This window comes from Gopherus flavomarginatus, chromosome 4, assembly GCF_025201925.1.
Source record: "Gopherus flavomarginatus isolate rGopFla2 chromosome 4, rGopFla2.mat.asm, whole genome shotgun sequence".
NCBI lineage: Eukaryota > Metazoa > Chordata > Testudines > Testudinidae > Gopherus > Gopherus flavomarginatus.
The window spans coordinates 86,484,413-86,509,864 of NC_066620.1; the positions used below are offsets into that span (position 1 = coordinate 86,484,413).

At 43.1% G+C, this 25,452-nt stretch overlaps 1 protein-coding gene across 6 annotated transcripts in view; it reads right to left on the reverse strand.

The window, feature by feature from the left end:
- Nucleotides 1-25,452, reverse strand: part of FAM120B (family with sequence similarity 120B) — a 169,193-nt gene that overhangs the window by 76,596 nt on the left and 67,145 nt on the right. For 3 of the 6 annotated variants that reach the window (XM_050949078.1, XM_050949077.1, XM_050949073.1), the window contains exons 10-11: nt 17,966-18,029; nt 1,337-2,057 (exon numbers count right to left, since the gene is read on the reverse strand). In XM_050949078.1, the coding sequence (XP_050805035.1) occupies nt 1,997-2,057; nt 17,966-18,029 (125 nt within the window). In that variant the 3' untranslated portion in view covers nt 1,337-1,996. Of the gene's footprint in view, nt 1-1,336; nt 2,058-8,925; nt 9,400-17,965; nt 18,030-25,452 lie in introns of those variants that run through there. The other 3 variants (XM_050949075.1, XM_050949074.1, XM_050949076.1) reach the window with 3 other exon arrangements.

Genomic DNA, 25,452 nt, shown 5'->3' on the forward strand with positions numbered 1-25,452 from the left:
TTCCACTGTCAGTGCAGCAATCATTTTGTTGTCCCTATGCTGGCGGCTGGGGCGAGCTAAGTACACAGATCCAGGAACGTGGCCTTGTGCATCCAAAAATTCTGCATACACAGCTTGTCATCCCAACCTTGCATTACAATGCAATCCCACCACTCAGTGGTCATTTCTTGAGTCCAGAAGCAGAGCTCTACCATTTACAGCTGCTCCGGAAATACCACCACCAACTTGAATTGTTCCTCCCTAGGTCCCACAGCAATCTCCCTGCAGGAAATCGTCATATTCCACAGCTCTTCTTGCAGCTCTGCACATACTACAGGATTGTGTGTCCTGTGCTTGCAATGCTCATGACAATAGTACATAGCTGTCTGGGTTCCATGCTTTTTTCAGAGATGGCAGACAGCGACAAGTCCTGCATGAGCTCATGGGTTTTTAAAAATGGGTGCAAAAATTATGGGGTAGGAATGGCATTATGGGAGAAAGTTGCATGATGGGAACTTGATCTCACAGTCCCAGCACAACTCATTACTGGCCCATTACACATTGCCAAAACTTCCAAAAAGGCAGTACACTAGATGGGGGGGAGGGGTTGACATAGTTAGGTTGACCTAAGTTTTAGGTGTAGAGCAGGCCTGAGAATTAATAGGCAGCCAGTACAGATCCAAAAACACTAGTTTAATGGTATCCCCAAAAGATATAACCTGTAACATTTCAGTGACTTCAGTTTCTCAATAGATTTAAAGTGTAACTCCACACAGAGTGCACTTCAGTAGCCTAATCTGGAGGTGACAAAGGTGTGGATGACAGTTGCACCTTTCATATCTGAAAGAAATGAATGCAATCTCCTGGCGGTACAGAGATGAAAAAATCTGATCTATCTCTAGCTGCTGCTACCTGATCTTCTAATAGTAGCTGGGAGTCCAACCAATCTCTTAGATTGCACACCTGCTCCACAAATGGCAGGGGAACTCACTCCAAACACAGGGAGTGATATCAGAGAGCAAGAGAAATATTTGTCTTATTCAAAGGAATCTTGTTTATATAAAATTGAATAAATCCAAGAGTTCAGAGGCAGTCACAGTTAACAGGTTCACATGCAGTGAGATTTAGATGCAATGGACCTTTTTCAGGGTCTGAGGAACAGAGCTGGATGAAGTATTAGCAGTAAGCCAGCAGCCTGGATGTATTTTTCTAAACCTAATTTTTGAAATTAGGGCTGTCAAACAATTTAAAAAAATCACAATTCATCGCAAGATAAAAATAATCACGATTAATGGTCGTTTTAATTGCATTGTTAAACAATAATAGAATACTATTTATTTAACTATTTTTGGATGTTTTCTCCATTTTCAAATATATTGATTTCAATTACAACACAGAATACAAAGTGTATAGTGCTGTTATTTTTTATTACAAATATTTTCATTGTAAAAAAAAGACAAAAGCAATAGTATTTTTCAATTCACCTCATACAAGTACTGTAGGGCAATCTCTTTATCGTGAAAGTGCATCTTACAAATGTAAATTAAAAAAAATTATATAACTGCACTGAAAGAGCCTACAAGCCCACTCAGTTCTACTTCTTGTTCAGCCAATCACTAAAACAAACAAGTCTGTTTACATTTATGGGAGATAATGCTGCCCTCTTCTTATTTACATCACCTGAAAGTGAAAACAGGCGTTTGCATGGCGCTGTGGTAGCTGACGTTGCAGATACACTAAACATTTGTATGTCCCTTCATGCTTTGACCACCATTCCAGAGGACATGCATCCACGCTGATGATGGGTTCTGCTTGGTAACGATCCAAAGCAGTGTGGACAGAGGCATATTCATTTTCAACATCTGAGTCAGAAGCCACCAACAGAATGATTTATTTTTTTGGATGGTTCAGATTCTGTAGTTTCTGCATCGGAGTGTCTTTTAAGACTTCTGAGAGCATGTTTCATACCTTGTCCCTCTCAGATTTTGAAAGGCACTTCAGATTCTTAAACCTTGGGTCAAGTGCTGTAGCTATCTTTAGACATCTCATATTGGTTCCTTCTTTGCATTTTGTCAAATCTGCAGTGAAAAATGTTCTTAAATTAAACAACATGTGCTGGATCGTCATCTGAGACTGTGCTAACACGAAATACATGGCAGAATGCGAGTAAAACCACAGAGGAGACATACAATTCTCCCCCAAGGAGTTCAGTTACAAATTTAATTAACATATTTTTCAACAAGCGTCATCAGCATGGAAGCATGTCCTTTGGAATGGTGGCTGAAGCACGAAGGGGCATGTGACTATTTAGCCAAGATTGGCAACAGGCATTGTCTTTGGTGTAAGAACTAGGGTACCACTTGACCTGGGGTAAATAAACTGATCTCTCGGACTGAAAGCAACCTGAATATTTTGTAATTTTTGGTGTGAGGGACCATTTGTCACTAAATACAGCTTGCCTGGGTAGCAAGATAGACTGGAGAATCTAAGACAACTGTCTGTGACTCCATGGCAAGACTGTTATAGTGATCCAGAGGTTCATATTGTTACTGGCTTGGTGAAATCTAATTACAGTACATACCCCCAGTTTGAGGTGTCTGGCAAGTTTTTGACAGTCTGCCCTGAGGTAGGCACTCGCTGTCATAAGCTATTCCAGACAATTGGCGTTGTCTTGGCAGGATTCACATGCCTCAGGGTCAGTTGAGTTTATAGTGCACAACCCCAGAGCTGTTAAAAGTATAGATTTGATAGTGAAAGTTTTTAAGGGTTAAAGGTTAGTCTGAATGAGTGAATCACAGTCACATGAGCGTCTTGATACAAAAGACCTGGAGCATTTGTGCTCGCACAGGGGACTAACCTTTAAAAGGCAAACCCCAGATCAGGAACTGAGAGATTTGCTCATAAGCTTTGACCAAGTATCCAAAGGCCTTGCAGCCCCAGACATTGGAAGGAAACTGACCAGACTGGAACACATGCAAGCCTAGAAAGAATGTGAACGTGAAATGATGATGGTAGAGCTGTGGATCTGGAAACTGAGGCTGAGGAGAAAGCCAACCAATGACCCATGGAACATATGGCAGCAGTCAAAGCCAAGGCTGAAATGGAGGAGAAAGCCCACAGCACTAAAGATGCATGGAACAACTAGTGGCTGAGGAGAGAACTCACGCATTGCAGCTCAAATACTGGAGCAGCAAAAGCAGCAGCCTCAACCAGTTAGTCCATCTCCACTCAGCACTAAGGAGTGGGAGAAAGCTTGCCCCATTTATCAAGAGACTGATTGTATTGTAAGAGACCTTTGAGAGACCATGTGGGTGCCACAAGATTCCAGAGGATACGTGTATGCCAATTCTTCTGACCAGATTAACTGGGAAGCCAAGAGAAGTTTTTAATGATATGGAGGAGAGCGATGCTAAGGTGTATAAGACAGTTAAAGGAAATGTATTGAAAAAGTTTAAGATTACCCCTGAGTCCTATTGATTGAAGTATACAAATCTTAAGATGTTTGACAAAATCACTCATGTTGAATATGTGCATAAGATGTATAATTTTATGAGTAAATGACTAATGGGGTGGGGCTGAAGGGAACTATGAAAAACTGTTTAATATGAAGGTGCAAGAACAATTGCTGTGCATAGTCACTGATTAGGTACAAGTGGCCATCTGTGACAAAAAATCTTCCACGGTTTTGGAGGTGGCAGAAAATGTTGATGAATATATATGGAGACAGCGTGATAGTAGTATCTAGCTCTTCTATAGTGCTTTTCATCCAGCAATCTCAAAGTGCTTTACAAAGGTGGCCAGATTCATTATCCCCATTTTACAGATGGGGAAACAGGCACCAGGAGGAAAGTGACTTGCCTAAGGTCACCCAGCAAAGTAGTGGCAGAATTGAACCCAAATCTCCTCAGTCACAGCCTGGTGCCTATCTACTAGGCAACTCTGCCTTAAAGAGGGCAAACCTACCCAGCAAAACAAACCAGGGCTCTTATTGTGCAATTGATATAGCACTGGTGCAGCAGTTCACACACATGCTATCAGGTGCAGAATTGGGTCCTAAGTGCCTACTCTCCTTATACCTAATGGACCCAATTCACCACTGTGTTAGACCATTTTTATGCTGGTATAACTCCACTGAACTGGCATAAAAGTGAAGAAAAGCTTTGGTGAATCAGGCCCAATCTATCCAATTTGCTATGCAGAGGAGTGAGAGAGAGGAGTAGGAAGCCTTACAGATCACACAATCTCCATTATGACAACAAAAAATTCTTAAACTGCTTGAAGTCAAGATGAAAAATTAATTTAAAAAATGGATGCTTCTCAATAACATGCTGCCTGGGCTGGCATTAGACTTGCTGGCACCTGGAGCCAAAGCTGAAACCTGAGCCCCACTGCCCAGGGCCAAAGCCCAAGGGCTTCAGACCTGGGTGCCAGGGCTCAGGTTACAGGCCCCCTGCCTGGGGCTGAAGTCCTTGGGATTCAGCTTCCCACCCCTGCCCAGAGCAGTGGGGCTTGTGCTTTGGCACCCCTCTGCCCCAGGGTAGCAGGGCTCAGGCTTCAATCCCCCATCCTGGGGTCGTGTAGTAATTTTTGTCGTCAAAAGAGGGTCACAGTGCAATGAAGTTTGAGAACCCCTGACACATAAATAAACTGGGTGCCATCTGCTGGTGCTTAAGAGTGTTCAAATGCCACATAGTTTATGATGGGCCACCAACAAACAGAAGCTTTTAAAATGCTTGTATTTTGAGTGAAGGTAAATTATGGTAACTGTTCAGTTATTTACCTCCTTAAAAGCAGTAATGTTAACAAGTTGAGTGACTTCAAGTTAAGATGAACTTGGTGCTGAATTGCATGACTGGGAATCAGATCTGGGTCTATTCGTAGCTCTTTTCCAGTGTGACCGTAGGCGCATCATATCTCTGAGTGGGACTTTCACAATTTGTAAAATGGGAATAATGCACACCAATCGGACAATGGTGGCATGAGGGCTAACTCAATGTTTTACAACACTCAGACTCCAAGTAATGTAATTAAATAGAAATCACCTAGGTAAAGTGAATGAATTCATGCCAGTCTGTCTGTCTGTCACTATCAATGACAAGACCTCCTCTCTATGAAAGACTAAACTGATACAAGTATCAGAGGGGTAGCCGTGTTAGTCTGGATCTGTAAAAGCAGCAAAGAATCCTGTGGCACCTTATAGACTAACAGACGTTTTGGAGCATGAGCTTTCGTGGGTGAATACCCACTTCCTCAGATGCATCCTCTGATACAAGCTGACTCAGTCACTGATGATCAGTGGTATATTCTTCTCCCACTTACCACTAAAAGGACAGCAGACATATAAGCAAACAATATCAGTGAATGATTTGTTTATTTCTTAAAATACAGCTGCATATTTTAGATTTGTTGAAGTACTGTAATTAGCAATTTAACAGTTTGTAGAATAAGAATTTTTTTTCTTGTATTTTTCTCCTCCAGAATTACAGCTCTTCAATTCCAGTTCCAAACTGCTGTGTCAGGGATGGTCTAGATAATACTTAGTCTTGCGTCAGTGCAGGGGACTGGATTAGATAACCTACTGAGATCCCTTCCAGTCCTACATTTCTACAATTCTATGTCTTTCACCTGTGGTACAGCTCCTTCTTCCACCCAAGGCTCAAGGCATCCCAGGTGGGGCAACACTGTCAGGTTACAAAATCTGTGGTCCAGGCATTGAGGGGCCCAGTCAAATGTGCATCTTCAGGAAGGTCACTTTTTTCTTGTGTGATTACCTTTTCTTGTCCATGGGCCTCACGTAGCTATGACCAGCCTTGGCTAGGAGGGCAGAAACAAAGCACTCTAACAAGCTAATCCTCTTTGGACAGGAGCAGAGCACATGCATGGAACTCCTGATCCAAACCCATGATTTCTAAGGAGAAAATAATATTTTGCTTAGAAGTCTGGATAATTAGCAGCTTCTGGCTATGGCCCAGCATAAGAAGAAAAATGTCAACAGAGAATGCCTTCACATCTCATTAGCAATTCTTAAAAAGTGCCCAATCCTAGCACAGCAAAAGCTCCCACTAAATTCATGTTTAAGTTTAGTTTACTACCACTTCATTTACTGAGGCCACTAGAAGTCCTGGAAGATCTTGATGTAAGAACAGCTACAAATACTGATGCACAATTAGATTTATTTTTTTTTAAAGCACCACTGCATATAATGATGTTCCTGAAACTAGTGATCTTTGGATATACTCATATTTCTAAATTCTCCTAAAAGGTTTGAATAAATAGCAGGCAGTACATTTTAAAATAAAGTGAATAGCTGATAGGAAAATATAGCAGGATTGCCCCACCCATAATCATATCATCCTCAGAAAGCAAATTGGACAAAAATACTGTCATATTTAAACAAAGTGAAATCAGCATCAGTTTTTTTATAGAATTAAAAATTCTGGGCCATTGTCAATTATTTATTTAGCTGTGTTGTAGCTTTGTATTTATGTCACAGTACATTTATTGTATTTCAGACAATAAAATACATATGAGAAAATCATAGTACCACATTATGTACAAATGATAGCATGTTTATGTTTAGAAAATTCAGAGATTAGATGGGAAAAACTCAATGGATAGTTGGCTCAAAAGTAGACATCTGCACAAGGGCTAAGGCGTGACAGCAACAGAGCTAACTAGTACTAGAATTAACTAAAAACTAGCAACTACTAATCTGTAACCATTGTACCATAAGGATAAATCAAACTTCTACAGTGGCTATGGAATTCATTTGTTAATAATCCTTAACATTAGAAATAAACCTATTCTTTGAGATACAAGAAGACTGTATGTTTTTCTTCATGTCAAATATTTGTACACACAGATTTAATTTACAATATACGCCCACACATTCTATATGCACTACCCCTCATGTAGTAGGGAAATCCATATGACAAATTGTAGGCCTGTAAGAAATTAATTTATGGTACATGATTGGTTGCCACACCCATGGGTGGCAAGTTTGTAGAAATTTTGGTGGTGCCCAGAACCTGCCCAACTCCGCCCCCACTTGCCTAAGGCTCTGGGCGAGGTTTCGGGGGGGAGGTCTGGAGTGCAGGTCCTGGGCTGGGGATTAGGGTGCAGAAGGGGTGCAGGCTTTGGGATGGAGTTTGGATGCTGGGTGCAGGCTCTGGGCTGGGGCAGGGGGTGGGTGTGCAGGAGGGGGTGAGGGGTGCAGGCTTTGGGACGGAATTTGGGTGCAGGCTCTGGGCTGGGCGTGGGGGTGTAGGAAGGGGGAGATGGTGCATGCTCTGGGAGGGAGTTTGGGGACAGGAGGGAGTGCAGGGGTGAAGGTTGTGGGGCTGAGGATGAGGGTTTCATGATGTGGGGGGGGCTCAGGGCTAGGGAAGAGGGTTGGGCTGTGGGGTGAGGGCTGTGGGGCTGAGGATGAGGGGTTCATGCTGCAGAGGGGGGCTCAGAGCTGGGGCAGAGGATCACGGTGCAGTGGAATGAGGGTTGGGGCTGAGGATGAGGGGTTCATGATGCGAGGGGGCTCAGGGCTAGGGCAGAGGATTAGCGTGTGGAGGGATGAGAGCTGTGGCTGGGTTTGAGGGGTTCATGCTGCAGGGGGGCTCAGAGCTGGGACAGAGGATCAGGGTGCGGAGGGATGAGGGTTGGGGCTGAAGATGAGGGGTTCATGCTGCAGAGGGTTCAGGGTTGGGGCAAAGGATCATGGTGTGAAGGGATGAGGGTTGCGGCTGAAGATGAGTTCATGCCGTGGGGGGCTGCTCAGGGCTGGGGCAGAGGATTAAGGTGTGAGGGGACGAGGGGTTCATGCTGCAGGGGGGGTCAGGGTTGGGGCAGAGGATCAGGGTGTGAAGGGATGAGGGTTGGGGCTGAGGATCAGGGTGTGAAGGGATGAGGGTTGGGGCTGAGGATGCGGAGTTCATGCTGTGGGGGGGGGCCTCAGGGCTGGGGCAGAGGATTAGGGTGCGGGGAGGATGAGGGCTGTGGCTGGGGATGAGGGGTTTGGAGCGTTGGAAGGGCTCAGGGCTAGGGCCAAAGGGCAGGGTAAGGGCAGCCTGCTCTGCCATTAGCAGATGGCAGGCACTAGAACCCAGGGGCAGCAGACAGCAGTTCTGCCAAGAGTCGTTCCACTCAGGCAGCACGAGCAGGCAGGGACGCGGCGGGGGGGACACACAGGGGGAGGGGTGGCAGGCGGAGGCCGGGACCCGCTCCAGGCAGAGACGTGGCAGCGGGGGGGGGAGACCCGCAGGGGCCGGGGCCCGATCCAGGCAGGGCCGGGGGAGAGACCCAGCTCCAAATATTGCTGGAGCAGGGCCCCCAGCCCTGAATATTCCTGGTGCTCGGGCACCCCAAATATACATAACCTGCCACCTATGGCCACACCGGTGCACTGTCCACTAATTTATATCTGGTTGGACCATTTTGAGCATTCTACACACACGTGGTAAAATCATTTCAACTGTTGTGCTTCAAACAGCTGACAAAAAATGAATTTATATTAGAAATATTTGTTTTGTCCCCTTCCTCACATTTGGAATGTCCTCCAAAACTACAGAGGCCCCAGGCCTAGGATGAGCAATCTTTTCTTCTTGGTCAATGACTGGTTTAAGGTTTGATGTATAATACTGCAAAGGGCCAGAAATGGGACCACTGCATGACTGAAAAAGGAAATACTAGGTTTCCCAATAGGGACACAGCACTCATTTTTGCTCTGAAAGATCTAAGAATGAGACTTTAAAGCTGTGAACGGTTTTGTGTCTAGAAGAGACATGAGTGAGCTTAAAGGTATTTTTAAAAATTTCTAAAATGTATTAGCTATAATATTCCTCTTCTTTGAGCCACCTGACTTTACAGGCAGATAGATATTTTTAAAAAACCACATTTTTTGTATTTAAAGCTATCTGAAATACTTCTAAAATACTTTTTCTGTAAAAGATGTGGCATAAAGGTTTATCCACAGTTGGTTGGGAAGACTTCTTAGGGTATGTCTACACTGCAATTAAAAGCCCACGGCTGGCCTGTGCCAGTTGATGTGTGCTCGTGAGGCTTGGGTGCCCATCACTGTGGAACTGGGAATTAAATAATTCAAAATTTGCCTCAGAACACAAACATATACTCTTATAAACATTAAATTAGCAATGAAAAAAGAAGTATCACAGGTACAAAATGAAATGAGATTGGAAATATTGAATGAAGTCAGGGTAATGTGTTTGTAACTAAATCCTTCCCATCACCAATTTTAAAATGTGTATTCAATTTGACATCATTTTCTTGATGGTACAATAGCAATACTGAAATTATTTTTATTATATTCAATGTATAGTACTTTATAAAAACATAGCTTGTCTTCTTATCACTTTTCATTCAGTTCCAGTCAAGGACAAAGTCATCTCGGCCATCTAAAATACAAACAGCCTGTGATGGACTAAGCAAGACACACAAGTATCAACATGTAAACAATTTCAAATAATAAAAATCGCCGTGAAAAGATATAGCAAACAAACTGCTCCTGTGGCCATACAAAATGAATAAAAGTGTGTTTAAAATTCTGAAGAGTATTTAGGGTAAATTTTTCAAAAATGCTTAAGAGCTTAAGGCCTGGTCTATACAAGAAAATTAGGCTGGTTTAACTAAGTTGGTCAGGAGTATGAAAAATCCACCCCACTGAGTGGTGCTGTTAAGCCGACCTAAATCCCCATGTAGACAGTGCTAGGTTGACTGAAGACTTCTTTCACTGACCTACCTATCACCTCTCTGTCAATGGGAGAATCCCTCCCGTTGGCATAGGTAGTATCTACACTGTAGCCCTACAGTGGTACAGCTCTACCATTGTAGTGTTTTAAACGTAGACAAGCCCTTAGTCTCTTTTTCAAAAGGGTTTTGGACCCAGAATTTCAAAGGTACTTAGGAGCAGATTGGATTTAAAAATCTCACTAGTGCAGTGGTTCTCAACCAGGGTCAGTGAAACCCATTAGGCGACCTAAGCAGTTGCCTAGGGCACTAACATCTGGGGAGTGGCGACTGCAGCGGCAAGGTCTTCAGCTGCTGTGGTCGTCGTCGGTATTTTGGGGGCGGGACCTTCCGCCGCCTTTGTCGAGGGCGCCATTTTGGGTGCAGGACCTTCTGCCACTAGGGCACCGAAAAAGCTGGCGGCGCTCCTGTTCTCAACTGTTACACCTGGGCCGCAGGTTGAAAACCACAGCACATTACCCTCTAACCCTCTCCTCCCCCCCACAGACTCCTATACCCAACACTTCCCACCCAGAGACCCCTCCACAAAGTGGGGCCCGGAGTAGAGCTCTGGGTGGGGGACTGGGAGAACTTTAGCACACAGCTGGGCCATTACCTTAAAATACAATCTATAGTATTTACAGACTAGAGTTGATTAATGTAAGATTTCTTGTGGCAGTTTTTACTGACATCTATGGTACAATCATTAGTCTGACTATGAGTTTAATATTTTTACTCATCGTTCAGTGATGACATTATATAGAGAGGTTTTCATAAAAGAAGATGACTAGGCCACATGTAATCAGAAAAACATCTAATTGCTGGTTAGCATTTACCTTGATTCACTCAAACTGTTTAAAATAAACGGTAGTATATTTGGAGAAACGAAAAGAGAAGAATAAGTCTCTCCAATACTAACAAGCATTATATGACTAATGTAAAAGTTATGTTAAGTAATCAGTTTTATGGAATTATTGCCTGGATTTTAGTGACAGTCTATGGGACTTAAAATATAAATATTATTATTAATAATAACAATAACAACAAAGGATTCAGGATGTTCTATAACAGGGGTAGGCAACCTATGGCACAGGTGCTGAAGGTGGCACGTGAGCTGATTTTAAATGGCACTCACACTGCCTGGGTCCTGGCCACCAGTCCAGGGGGCTCTGTATTTTAATTTAATTTTAAATGAAGCTTCTTAAACATTTTAAAAGCCTTGTTTACTTTACATAAAATAATAGCTTAGTTATATATTATAGACTTATAGAAAGAGTCCTTCTAAAAATGTTAAAATGTATTACTGGCACATGAAACTTTAAATTAGAGTGAATAAATGAAGACTCAGCACACCACTTCTGAAAAGTTGCTGACCCCTGTTCTATAACTTCCCAAAGATTTTTCAAACATCCATAGGAAAATGTTGCTCTCACTGTTATCATACTTGCTGGATATTATCATTTCTTTTGCTTTAAAACAGACCAGTTGAAAGTCTCTGGGTCAAGATAAAAGGTGGAAAAAACGGGGGCGATGTCCCGGTAAGGGGTAGGGGGGGTCTACCATAGACCATCAAATCAGGAGAAGATAGCCGAGGCATTTCTAGAACAAGTGACAGAAACATCCAAAACACAAGACCTGGTAGTAATGGAGGATTTTGACTAACCAGAGTTCTGTTGGAAAACATACAGCAATACACAAATTTCTTGGCATGTGCTGAGGACAACGTCATATTTTAGAAGAAGGAGGAAGTAACTGGGAGGCAGCCATTTTAGAGTTTATTCTGACTAACAGAGGAATTGGTTGAGAATCTGATGGTTGAAGGCCATTTGGCTGAAAGTGGTCATGAAACAATAGATTTCATTATTCTAAAGAAATGAAGGGATGAGAGCAGTAGAATAAGTAAAATGAATTTAAAAAAACCCAGTCTTTAATAACAAATTCAGAGAACTGGTAGGTAAGGTCCCATGGGAAGAAAATCTAAAGGGAAAAGGAGTTCAGGCAGCTTCTCAAGAGACATTATTAAAGGCACAACAGCAAACTATCCCAAAGCAAAGGAAAGACGGGAAGAAGAGGCCAATATAGCTCTATCAGGAGCTCTTAATAACCTGAAAATGAAAAAGGAATCCTATAAAAATTGAAGACATGGACAAATTGCTAAAGATGAGAACAACAGAACAGAAAGACTAAGGTTCAAAATGAGTTACACCTGGCAAGGAACATGAAAGGCAATATGAAGAAGTTCTATAAATACTAAGGAGCAAAAAAGACAAAGGAAAGTGAAGGAGAGCCATTTAGTGGAAGGAGAGCTAATAACAGACAAATCCAAGGAGGTTGAGGTGTTTAATGCCTATTTTGCTTCAGTTTTTACTAAAAAGGTTAATTGTGACCAGACACCTAACACAATAACAACAATGGGGAAGGAACACAAGCCAGAACAGGGAAAGAACACATTAGAGAATATTTTAATAAGTTAGTTGAATTCAAGTCATCATGGCCTGACCAAATTAACATGAGGAAACTTAAGGAACCAACTGAAGCAATCTCAGAACCAATTATCTTCAAGACCTCATGGACAAAGGATGAGGTCCCAGAGGACTGGAGAAGGGCAAACATAGTAACTATCTTTAAAAATGGGAACAAAGAGATGCTAGGGAATAACGGACTAGTCAGGCCATGCCTACACTATGGGGAAAGCCACCTCCCCAAACGATAGTAGCAAGGTCAATGCAAGCATTCTTCCATTGACCTTGCTGCATTTACACTGCGGGTTAGGTCAGCACAGCTTCAGTGCTCAGGGGTATGGATTTTTCACACCTCCTGATGCCATAGGTATCTCAATCCAAACATTAAGTGCAGACCAGGCGTAAGACTAACTCCCATACCTGGGATGATACTGGGACAAATTATCAATCAATCAATTTGTAGGCACCTAGAGAATAATAGGGTGAAAAGCAACAGCTAACATGTATTTGTCAAGAGGAAATCATGCCAAATCACCTTATTTTCCTTCTTTTGCCAGAGTTACTGGCCTAGTGGACGCAGGGGAGCAGTAGACGTGATTTATCTTGAATTTAGTAAGGCTTCTAACACAGTGCCACATGATGTTCTCAACTACGGGAACGTGGTGTAGATGAAATTACTATATAGTGAGCGCACAACTGTTCGGAAAATTCAAAGAGTGACTATCAATGATTCGCTGTTAAACTGGGGTGATGTATCTAGTGGAATCCACAGGCATCTGTCCTGTGTTTGGTATTATTCAATACTTTCATTAAAAATAACGTGGATAATGGAGTGGAGATTATGCTTCTAAAATCTGTGGATGATACCAAGCAAGGAGGGATTGCTAGCACGTTGAAGGACAGGATTAAAATTCAAATCAAGCTTGATAAATTGGAGAATTGGTCTGAAATCAACAAGACGACATTCAATAAAGACAAGTGCAAAGTACTACACTCTAGAAGGAAAAAAATCAAACGCACAACTACAAAACAGGGAATAACTGACAAGGTGGTAATACTGCTGAACAGGATCTGGGGGTCATACTGGAGCACAAATTGAACAGGAGACAGCAATGTGATGAGGTTATGAAAAAGGTTAATATCATTCTGGGATGCATTAACAGGAGTGTCACATGTAAGACAAAGGAGGTAATTCTGCTCCCCTCGGTACTGGGGAGGCATCGGCTGGAATTCTTTGTCCAGGTTCAGGTGCAGTTTTAGGAAATATGTCCAGAGGAGAGCAACAAAATGATAAAATATTTAGAAAATCTGAACTATGAGGCATTAAAAAACTGGGTATGTTTAATCTTGAGAAAAGAACACAGAGCAGGGACCTGATAACAGCCTTCAAATATGTAAAGGGCTGTTATAAAGAGGATGGTGATCGATTGTTCTCCACGTTCACTGAAGGTAAGACAAGAAGCAATGGGCTTAATCTGCAGCAAGGGAGATTTAGGTTAGATTTTAGGAAAACCTTTCTAAATACAAGGATAGTTAAATACTGGAATAGTTTACCGAGGTTGTGGAATCCCCATCATTGCAGGTTTTTAAGAACAGGTTAGACAAACACCTGTCAGGGATGGTCTAGGTCAGTGTTTCCCAAACTGGGGTTGCCACTTGTGTAGGGAGAGCCCACACGGGCCGGGCCGGTTTGTTTACCTGCCCCGTCTGCAGGTCCGGCCGATCATGGCTCCAACTGGCCGCGGTTCGCTGCTCCAGGCCAATGCGAGCTGTTGGAAGTTGTGCGGGGTGAGGGACTTACTGGCCGCCGCTTCCAGCAGCCCTCATTGGCCTGCAGTGGCAAACTGGGGCCAGTGGGAGCCGCGATGCGCTGGACCTGTGGACAAGGCAGGTAAACAAACCAGCCTGGCCCGGCTCATCAGGGGCTTTCCCTACAGAAGTGGCGACCCCAATTTGAAAAACACTGGTCTAGGTATACTTGATCCTGCCTCTGCGGCGGGAGGATTGACTAGATGACCTCTTGAGGTTCCTTCCAGACCTACATTTCCATGATTCTGTGGCTATACCATTACTGCTTAAAGGAAAAACTGTATTCACTCAGGGATTAGATGAATAAAGGTATGATGATATTAAGAGTATCAACAGGATCGTTAGCTTTATTTAACTTAGCAAAAAGATGAAGAGGTAACTTGATCACAGTTTCTAAGCAAATACACGGAGAGATTATTGATAGTAGGGGGCTCTTTATTCTAGCAGAAAAAGGTTTAACAAGTTCTAGCTGAAACTAGACAAATTCAGACTGGGAAAAAAAGCAAACATTTTTAACAATGAGGATAATAATCAGTAGAGCAATTTACTTAGGAACATGGTAGATTCTCCATCTCTTGAAGTCTTTAAATCAAGACGGGACTTTTTTTTTTTTTTTTTTTAATTGCCCCAGCTCAGCCAGAAATTATGCTTTTAATGCAGAATGAAATTTTATGGCCTATGTTATGAAGGGGTTAGACTAAATGATCATAATGGTCGCTTCTGGCCTTAAAAATCTATGTATCATTAATCCAGTTAACTATCTGTCATTCAATCCTTACCCAGGCAAAACTTCTCTTGGCTTTAGTGCCAGAGTAAACACTGTAGAATCCAGTCCCTGCTTTGGGAGCTTAGGTTAACTAAACATTTATTTTTACCATCATCTGCAAAACAGATCCTGGATATAAAAACTATCTGCAAAACTATACTTAAAACAAGAAACATATCAGATGCAGTGGCTTTACTAGTAAAATCAGTGTTGATGATGATAGTAAGAAAATACTGGCATCAAAGGAGATAAGAACAAGATACTAAAAAACCTAACAAAAATTAAAGAGAAAATAATCTGGGTCCAGAACTTTCCATACAAATGATTAACATAAAGACCCTGGTCTTGCAATTGACTCCGTGCAGGTGCAAGGGTCTGCCCAAGGGGTATCCCACTGACTTCATTGGAAGTCTGACCCTGCAAAGTCTACTGCTGGACTGGGGCCTAAAATAATACAGTGTGGCAGTAGCTAAATATACATATGACAAAATACAAAACTGTCAGAACGGTAAGCAAGATATTTTCGTGCTGCTTCACAGAATTTGGGAAGATACCAGTGATAAACAATTTGGAAAAAATATTGTTCTTATTTCAATGCTAGATAGGGATTGAAAAGAGGACAGAACCTTGAGCTATGCATTCTCGGTATCCGAATCAATGGCTGTTTATCAAGAGTCAGGTCAAGGACTGCTGTGTTTAACATGGTCAGTGACTAAATTACTAATTCTTATCAGACCTAAAACATAGGAAGGGAACTCCTTTGCATGATGGGTGGAAAACTTCTCAACAAAATTTGTGATATGGATCATCAAGGAATATTCAAGTAACTGCAATAGCCTCTTCATTAACACAAAGGGAGATTACTATACATCTTAATGTATTAAAAATGTTTCAATACAAAAATAAAGACAGAGTGGCTCCAAAATACATAAATGGAAAAGAGTGATTATCAGTTTAATAAACATCCTCTTGAGCCAATTCAATCCAAAGATTATGAGAAAGCTAAGGAAAATATCAAGCAGTTGAAGATGACATGGATGAAGACAATTTTCAGTTAAGTTATTGGGCTACAGACCAGCAATGAGATAACTAGTTTTTAACTCTTCACCCATTTTCTATATGACCACAGTGTTGTTGACAATTAAGGCATTTTTGCTTCTGGATACAATTTGTATGCTTCATTTTTTAATGAAGAATTTTATAGTTAGTACCTAATGTTTTTCCCTGAAGGCAGCAGTTAAGTAAAGTACTTCTGACTGTTTTACACTGACTGGGTAGGCATGTGGAAAATTTAAAAAAATATGTTTATGTGAATTCCAAAACAAACATTTTCTTCCATAAATTAAAAAAAAAAAAAAAGCTTCAGGATAGTACTTGTAATATCTGTTAACCAGTATGGTGTTGGTAACACTTATGTGCTCCATCATTATATATTTATTTAGCAATGATTGTAATTGCTTTGTCCAAAATTAATTCATTTGGTTGTTAAAAGAAATATTTATGCAACACTGATGTCCTTGGGTGGGCCTCTGGATCTTCATGCATCAGCCTCTACTGCCTGGTCTAAAAAAACCTCAGCTGTCTTAACCAGAGCCGGTCCTAAGTGTTTTGTCACCTAGGATGGAAAATGCTTTTGGTCCTCCCTCCCTGCCCCAAAGACACAAGCAAAAATCAAAACAAAAACAACAAACAAACCTGTCAAGCAAAAAATAAAACAATGGGGATTTAGTGCTGTCTAATGTGATGACTTGGCACCCTGCATGTAGTTGCACAGGGCCACCACCCAAGGGGGACAGAGTGCCACACTGAGCATGCATGGCTTACATTTCTGTCACTGAAACTGTGCTGTAAAATTAAATGAAATATATCTGCATTTGCAGAGACAAAGTTCCGCCCTTCTCGGGTACGGCTGGGGAATGATTGGCAGATATTGCACCTTGCTGCAATGTGAGATTCCCCAAGGCAGTAGAGGCCGTGCTGGTGGTCACTACTCATCGAGAAGGATCACAGGCAGAAGCGCAGGGTCTGAAGCCTGGATTCCTAGGCATGGTCCAGTACCCAAATGGGGTACAAGAGAGGTGGGGAGGTTTCCCTAAAGAGACTACATCTAAACACTAACAGATCTATAAAATGCTAAACTATAAAAACTGTTAAAAACTATTTACAAAGCTAAATCTAATTCTTATTTTGGAGGACGAAGCCAAAGCTACGGACACTGGAGCTTCCGACTCGGACCATATGGTTGTGAGAAGGAAATGGAGAAATGGTTGGTCCATCCAGCCCTCTATACCCTCGGACCGAGGCAACAAGTGAACCAGGGTCTAAGCCAGACCAACAGACACTACTTTCAAATTCTCCAGCTCTGAGCACCCGGTGCATGTGTGTAACCCCACAGTGGAATACAATAGAGGTACCATCACTTGAAGAACTCTAATTCTGAAGTTAATAAGGGCCTGGATGAGAGTTTTAGTGGTCTAGACAAACAGAACAGGATGATCTCAGAAATACTTAGGAGGCAGACATGATAAAGATTTAGAAATAGCCTGGATGTGCAGAGTTGTTCCCCTCCTAAGCTGCAAGGAAGTGCTGTTGGCACTTATAAGTCAGCAATGAATTCCAGCAGGGAAGTAAGTACCAGTGTTTCACTGGTAAGTGAAGTTTAAAAAAAGTGATGTCATGTTCCAACTTTTTCAGCAGGCTACAGTAAGAAGAGTATGGCAAAACCAACAGTAGCCTTCTAATTCAAGAACTGACACAGCATATGTACTGTACACTGTTCTTAATGGGGACATCACACTACGTTTTTGTCCGCAATGTAAAACTATATTGGAAAGATCTACTTATATTATATGAGTGGTCTAGCACTGTTAAAACTTGATTTGGACTTTCCTATATAAACGGGAATGTGTGTTTTTTTTAAAACCATAATTGGATAGTGCCAAGCAGTAACCAGATCCCTCGACACTGATTTTACAGTAGTTAGTGAAACCATTCTCCAAATAAAGTTAGCTCAATCTTAGTGTGGAAAGGACATAATGGGCTGAGTACTCACAGCTTCGGGTGAAATCATTGGAAGCTGCAGGTGCTCAGCCACTCTGTAAAGCCCCTTGAATCTTTGCTTTTGGAGGAAAAGATACTATCTATGGGAGGAATATTATCCTCTCATTCAAACCCATTGTAGACCTTCTGCAGTCACCGTAGTTCTATTATTTACCGGGGGGCAAGCTGGAACCTTCTTCTCTGGCCTCGATGTCTCCTCTGGTCTCGATGTCCTCTACCTGGAGTGTGAAAGGGGAAATAAAATATTTTCCTCTTAACATTCAAGCAGGAAAATAACTTACTGATGACAGTATTTAAGAAACAACCCACTGAGGTGTATTTTGAAAAAAGAACATTTTCCCCTCTGTTACTGCCACAACTCTTCACTATTTCTTATTCTACATCCATTTCAAAATAGTTCAGTTGGTATTCAATGAAGGTCAACATTTTTTAAATTTAGGTGGCTAAAGTTAATGGTGGACTTGCTCTTCTTAAAGACACTATGCCAGCTATCTGCATAAATCTTCACTTTTAATACTAATACAGTCAATTACTTGGAACTGTAGTTGGACATACAGTATGGTCCGCAGACTAGGTTGTACCAGTTAAGGAAAGGACAATGTGATACTTAGGACTTATCTACAGTTTTTGTATTCCTTTAATCTACATCTCAATTTTATCCTAAATGTGAGTAACACTGACATAAATAAGCACCTTTACGTCAGTACAACTGCACCAACTGTAGGTGATTGTACTCAGGGCCGGTGCAAGGAAGTTTTGCGCCCTAGGCAAAACTTCCACCTTGCACCCCCCTACCCAGCTAACCCCACCCCCACCACAGCAGATAACCCCTCTCCCCCCCACATGCCCCCACGGCAACTAACCCCACCCAGGGAGACTTCCCCCCCCCCCCCCCCCACCACGGCAGCTAACCTTGCCTGGGGAGACTTCCCCCCCCTCCCCCACCCCCGCCACGGCAGCGAACCCTGCCTGGGTAGCCCGCCCCAGCTCACCTCGGCTCCACCTCCTCCACTGAGCATGCCGGCGCTGCTCTAATTCTCCTCCCCGCCCAGGCTTGCGGAGCTGATTGGAGGAGACTTAGAGCTGGGCTGTGTGCTCAGTGGAGGAGGCAGAGTGGAGGTAAGCTGGGGCGGGGAGCTGTTCCCCTGTGCACACCCGTTACTGCGGGCAACCCTCCCCGCGCGTCCCCCCGATCCAGCTCACCTCCACTCCACCTCCTCGCCTGAGGGGACTTTTAGGCATCTCCAACCACTAGGCGTCCTAGGCAGCCACCTAGTTTGCCTAAATGGTTGCACCGGCCCTGATTGTACTACTTAAACTATATAGGCAAAACAGTATAAAAACTGTGTGAAGACCAGCCCTTACTTCAGTAATGAAGTACAATCAGATCTCGTTGTCACTACAGTTCAAACTGTGTTAGCCGGAAGAATGTTTAAACAATTCTTGTGAGCAAGACATTACCATGATGGTGGCCTTGGCTAGTGTTGACAAGATCTCACTATGTCATAAAACATTTTACAAAACCATGCTATAAACTAAGGCCCTGCAGTACAGCTGTTGCATGTCCTGGAATGTGATTTGTTGAGTTTGCACACGTGAGTGTCTTAACTACCAGGCTATAGACTCATTCTCACTCGCTTTCCCTGGCTCAATGATGATTCACTGCCATTCACAGTGGCAATTCAGTTATTCACCTAGGATGTGGCAGACCCAAGTTCAAGTCCCTGCTCCAAAGACTACTTAATTATTTATAAAAAGTGGAAGAGCTTCAAGAGAATAAGAAAGTTCCATGCCAGAATATCCCATAGCCCAGTGGCTAGCACACTCTCATACAATGAGGAAAGACCCAAGTTCAAATTCCTTCTCCACAGCGGGCAGAGGGGGGAAACTGTACCTGGGTCTCCCACATCCCAGGTGAGTGCTGGTTAATAACCACTGGGATAAAGCTTATGAGGGAAGTGGACACTTCCTCATTTTGTGATCCTTGGCTTGCTTTTGTCAAAATGTCCGACAGTCACAGCAAAATTTTTCAACATTAACAAACAGTTTTGATGGTTTTGGCTAGGTCAAAACTATTTGATGAACTTGACACAAATTTGCAAAGAACTCCTTTGCTTGACCTGAAATTGCATTTTTCAGTGAATAAATTACTGAGGAAAAAAATGTTGCCCAGCTCTACTCTCAATTCCCTTTCCCACATCTTTGGCTCACTGAGGCAATGGCCTTTTCTGTTTCTTTAGACAAGTTTCCCAGTACCAGTGCAAGAGTCACTATGCATAATAAAATTGTAGAGCCAGAGCCAGACACAAATAAGACAGAAAGCTGTTGTGAATGCATAAACGGTCAGACTGTGTATAACCCCTGTATGAATAAAAGGAAGATACTGAAGATTTTATATGCTGTTATGAAAGAGTTGAGTAATGGATGGATAAGTTTGATTTAGATTTTGTTAATTGTGTTTTGCACAGGAATAGAATTAAGGTTGTTTGAATAGTGGTTTGCATACTGATCAATGAGAATTTTTCTGTTTATTAGTAAGAGTACCGAGGTTAGTGACAGAACTGTTTACGTATCCTTCGCTTGTGATTTCTATAGTTCTCAGTGTTTTGTTTATTTTTAGTGATGTGCAGAAAGGTACAGTGTGTCCTGTTTTGAATCACATTTGCAATCTTAATAATTAATGAAGTTTTGTTTGGAAATATGCCATGTGGCTCTGTCTACATGGAGCAAGAAACTCTGTTACCTAAACTGGTTTAGGCTAACTTAGTTAAATGGGGTCAAACTATCTTTAAAGCAAATTTAGCAACAGCTTCAGTTTTAAACTGTGTATTTTTTAAACAGTAAACTCAACAACAACAAAACAATACAAGTCGCACAATTCCCAACCCAGAGTAGATGGAGACCTAGGGTGCCCAAGATTTGTTCAACAAATACTGCTTTGTGTACACCTTGGGAGCCTGCAGCTCACACCAAATATGTGAAAAACAGAGTAGCTTGTGGCTGAGTTTAGTATGGAGGTGTGATCCACTGAGACTATTACTACCATCATGCAACATTCTCTCTTAAATGGAGTGATTGCTCTCAGATCAGGATGGTGCATTGCTTGCTGGGACCCATAGTCTCCATTAGCTACATCTCTAAATTCAAGAGGAGGGCAGTTAGCTACCTTCAGCTCAGGACTCTATGGGTATGTCTACACAGCAATTAGACACCAGCCACTGGTCCGTGCCTGCTGACTTGGGCCTGTGACATAGGTGCTGACTCCGTGGGTTCTCTGAGGCTGGAGCATCCACGGGGAAAAATTAGTGGGTGCGCTGTACCCACCAGCAGCCAAGCTCCCCTCCCCAGCTCTGCCTCCTTCCCTGAGTGCTCCATGTCCCTGCTTCTCCGTCTACCTCCCAGTGCTTGCTGCCGCAAAACAGCTGTTTCATGGCATAATAAGCTCCAGGATGGGGGAGGGAGGAAGGAGGAGTGGGAACATGGCACAGTCAAGGGAGGAGGCGAGGAAGAGGTGGGGCTGGGGCGGGGACTTTGGGGAAGGTGTTGGAATGGGGGTGGAGCAGGGGTGGAGTCAGGGCGACGCCAGGGACAGAGGAGGGTCGAGCACCCACCAGTGCCAGCAGAAGTCTGTACCTATGGCTCGTGGGGCTCAGGCTGTGGGGCTGTTTCATTGCTGCGTAGCCTTTGGGCTCAGACTGGAGCCCAGGCTCTAGGACCCTTTGAGATGGGATGGTCCCAGAGCTCAGGCTCCAGTGCAGGCACAGAAGTCTACACAGCGATGAATCCCTGGAGACCGAGTCCCGTGAGCCTGAGTCAGCTGGCACAGGCTAGCTGTGGATGTTTAATTGCTGTGTATACATATCCTGTGAGCTGCAATTTTAGCACCTGAATTACACTTATTGTATAACTGTATAGCCAACACAAATCTGCAAATACGGGATTTAAAACTAGACTGGACAATATAATAGAACATGTACTGCAGGGAAAACCCCTACGTGTAGGAAGAGAGACTGAATGGATTCAATAGGTATTGTATAGAACAGGGATAGGCAACTTATGGCACGGGTGCTGAAGGCGGCGCACAAGCTGATTTTCAGCGGCACTCACACTGCCTGAGTCCTGGCCACCGGTCCAGGGGGCTCTGCATTTTAATTAATTTTAAATGAAGCTTCTTAAACATTTTTAAAACCTTATTTACTTTACATGCAATAGTTTAGTTATATATTATAGACTTATAGAAAGAGACCTTCTAAAAACATTAAAATGTATTACTGGCACATGAAACCTTAAATTAGAGTGAATAAATGAAGACTCGGCACACCACTTCTGAAAGGTTGCCAACCCCTGATATAGAGGAAAGATGGTGCTGGTGCTCTGGTTTGAGCGTTAGCCTGTGCCTTTGGAAGACCTGGGTTCAAATCCATGCTCCATTACAGACTCCCTGTGTAACCCTGGACAAGCCACTTAGTCTCCCTGTGCCTTAGTTCATTTTATAGGGGGGATAACACAGGGGTGTTTTGAGATTAAAGATTATGAGGCACTTCTATGCTATGCTTAAGAACTTTATTTACTTACTGTAGGCAGAAATGGGTCTTCAGGAGGGTGTGAATGAAGAGACAATGATAGTGTATTAGCTATAAATGGGTGTTCCATGCACAAGGGTTGTATGGAAAAAGCTACTTCCTCCATCTCTAATTTCTAATGTGATTATGTAATTAAAGACTGTACTATAATGCATACACACAAGGGAGCTGAATTAAGGTTGACCATACCATGCATGTGCCATCCCCACAGAGCAACTAAGCATGCTTCTTCCAGCCTAGGACTGCAGGGGCAAAGCTTGACTTTCCCTGTAATGGCTGCCGTGGGCCAGGAGTGGGGTACTAGAACTGAGAGCAGGGAGTCTGTCTCTCCTGTTCTAACAGTCACGCCCCTGTTGCCACCCAGACAGCATGGAGAGGGACTGCAGATGATTATTCAAACGCAGAGTAGACAAAAATCAGACAGAGGGATGGACAGGAGTAGACTGAGATAAGGAGTCTGGTGAGCCTGGGACTTGGGGGGTATGTAAGGGTGAGAACTCTGACTGTTTTAGCTAGAAGGCTGGGAGGAAAGGCTAGGAATATCAGGGGAAGGGAGATTAGGATTGATTGGGCAAGGAGACTGAGACTGGGTGTGGGGAGGAGGAAAGACTGGAAGTGAGAGGGAGATTCGGACTCAAATAGCAAGTTTGGAGAGGAAGACTAGAACTGGTAAGGCAAAAAGACAGGGAAAAGAAGCCCGAGGACTGGGACTGGGTAGGTAAGGGGAATGGGACAAGAAGCCTGGATGGGGAAGGAACAGGAGCACTCTTCACTCCCTCCAGAGCCTGGAATGGCACCCAACTTTCTTGACTCCCACCATTTCTCTGCTGTCGGCAAATATCTGTGAAACCCACTGGCAAAATGCATATCTCATCCCTCTAGTGCTGTTCCACACAGAGGATGACAACCTGCTCTTTAAAAAAGGGAAGGAGGAGGATTGGGGAACTGTAGACCAGTCAGCCTCACCTCAGTCCCTGGAAAATCATGAAGCAGGTCCTCAAAGAATTAATTTTGAAGCACTTAGAGGAGAGGAAAGTGATCAGGAACAGTCAGCATGGATTCACCAAGGACAAGTCATGCCTGACCAACCTGATTGCCTTCTATGACGAGATAACCAGCTCTGTGGATATGGGGAAAGCAGCAAGACGTGATATACTTTGACTTTAGCAAAGCTTTTGATATGGTCTCCCACAGTATTAGTATTCTTGCCAGGAAGTTAAAAAAGTATGGATTGGATGAATGGACTATAAGGTGGATAGAAAACTGGCTAGATTGTTGGGCTCAATGGGTAGTGATTAACAGCTCGAGGTCTAGTTGGCAGCCGGTATCAAGCCGAGTGCCCCAAGGTTGGTCCTGGGCCGGTTTTGTTCAATATCTTCATTAATGATCTGCAGGATGGCGTGGATTGCACCCTCAGCAAGTTTGCAGATGACACTAAACTGAGAGGAGTGTTAGATATGCTGGAGGGTAGGATAGGATACAGAGGGACCTAGACAAATTAGAGGATTGGGCCAAAAGAAATCTGATGAGGTTCAACAAGGACAAGTGCAGAGTCCTGCACTTAGGACGGAAGAATCTCATACACTACAGACTAGGCAATGAGTGGCTAGGCAGCAGTTCTGCAGAAAAGGACCTAGGGGTTACAGTGGACCAGAAGCTGGATATGAGTTAACAGTGTGCCCTTGTTGCCAAGAAGGTTAACAGCATTTTGGGCTGTATAAGTAGGAGTATTGCCAGCAGATGGAGGGATGTGATCATTCCCCTCTATTCAGCATTGGTGAGGCCTCATCTGGAGTACTGTGTCCAGCTTTGGGCCCCTCACTACAAGAAGGATGTGGAAAAATTGGAAAGAATCCAGCGGAGGGCAACAAAAATGATTAGGGGGCTGGAACACATGATTTATGAGGAGTAGCTGAGGGAACTGGGATTATTTAGTCTGCAGAAGAGAAGACTGAGGGGGGATTTGACAACTGCTTTCAACTACCTGAAAGCAGGTTCCAAGGAGGATGGATCTAGACTGTTCTCAGTGGTACCAGATGACAGAACAAGGAGTATTGGTCTCAAGTTGCAGTGGGTGAGGTTTAGGTTGGATATTAGGAAAAACTTTTTCACTAGGAGGGTGGTGAAGCACTGGAATGGGTTACCTAGGGAGGTGGTGAATCTCCTTCCTTAGAGGTTTTTAAGGTCAGGCTTGACAAAGCCTGGGCTGGGATGATTTAGTTGGGAACTGGTTCTGCTTTGAGCAGGGGGTTGGGTTAGATGACCTCCTGAGGTTCTTTCCAACCCTGATATTCTACGATTCTTGCTATCAGATATGCCATTAGCTCAAGAGGCAAAGGTGTGAGTGGTGGGACTAAAGGTTCTGACTCTGCTGATGACCCATGTGGGTGTCTATATGATGCCACATGATGGAATTTTTGTTGTCTGCGGTTTTTTTTTAAAACTGACATTACACACACACACACACACACACACACACACACACACACACACACACACACACACACACAGAGCTAAAAGAACATTATCAATTTGCAAACTGAAAAATTAGGAAATAGGCAACCTTAATTCTGCTCCCACACCTCACTTTTGAGCATGCATTTTGAGTCTTTATTTACATGATCTCACACTATTTTTCCACAGAATCCCTCACTCATTTCTCTAGTAAACCTATTTTACATATACATAGGAAATTTGATCACATTGGAGAATCATGTTACAATAGTCTCTTGAGAGTGTTATAACATGGTTTGGTTTCACCTCTGTAGAAAAGGCCAAACTGGGTTTTAATAATGCTACTTCATCATGCTTTACATGACCCAGTGCTGTTACTATGGAATACATTTTGCAATAAGATCCCTGTGTGGCTGGACCCTGAATTATACGCCTCCTAGAACAGAATCATTAAGACAGGGGTGTCAGTTTTGATTCTGCTTATAACCAAGTTACTCAGCAAGGTCTTATATTTTGGCCTCACCTATACAGGCCATGCCAAACCATTTTGTTTGTGGGTTTAATAATAGGTATCACATTATCTATCCTGTGCCACAGGAGACCA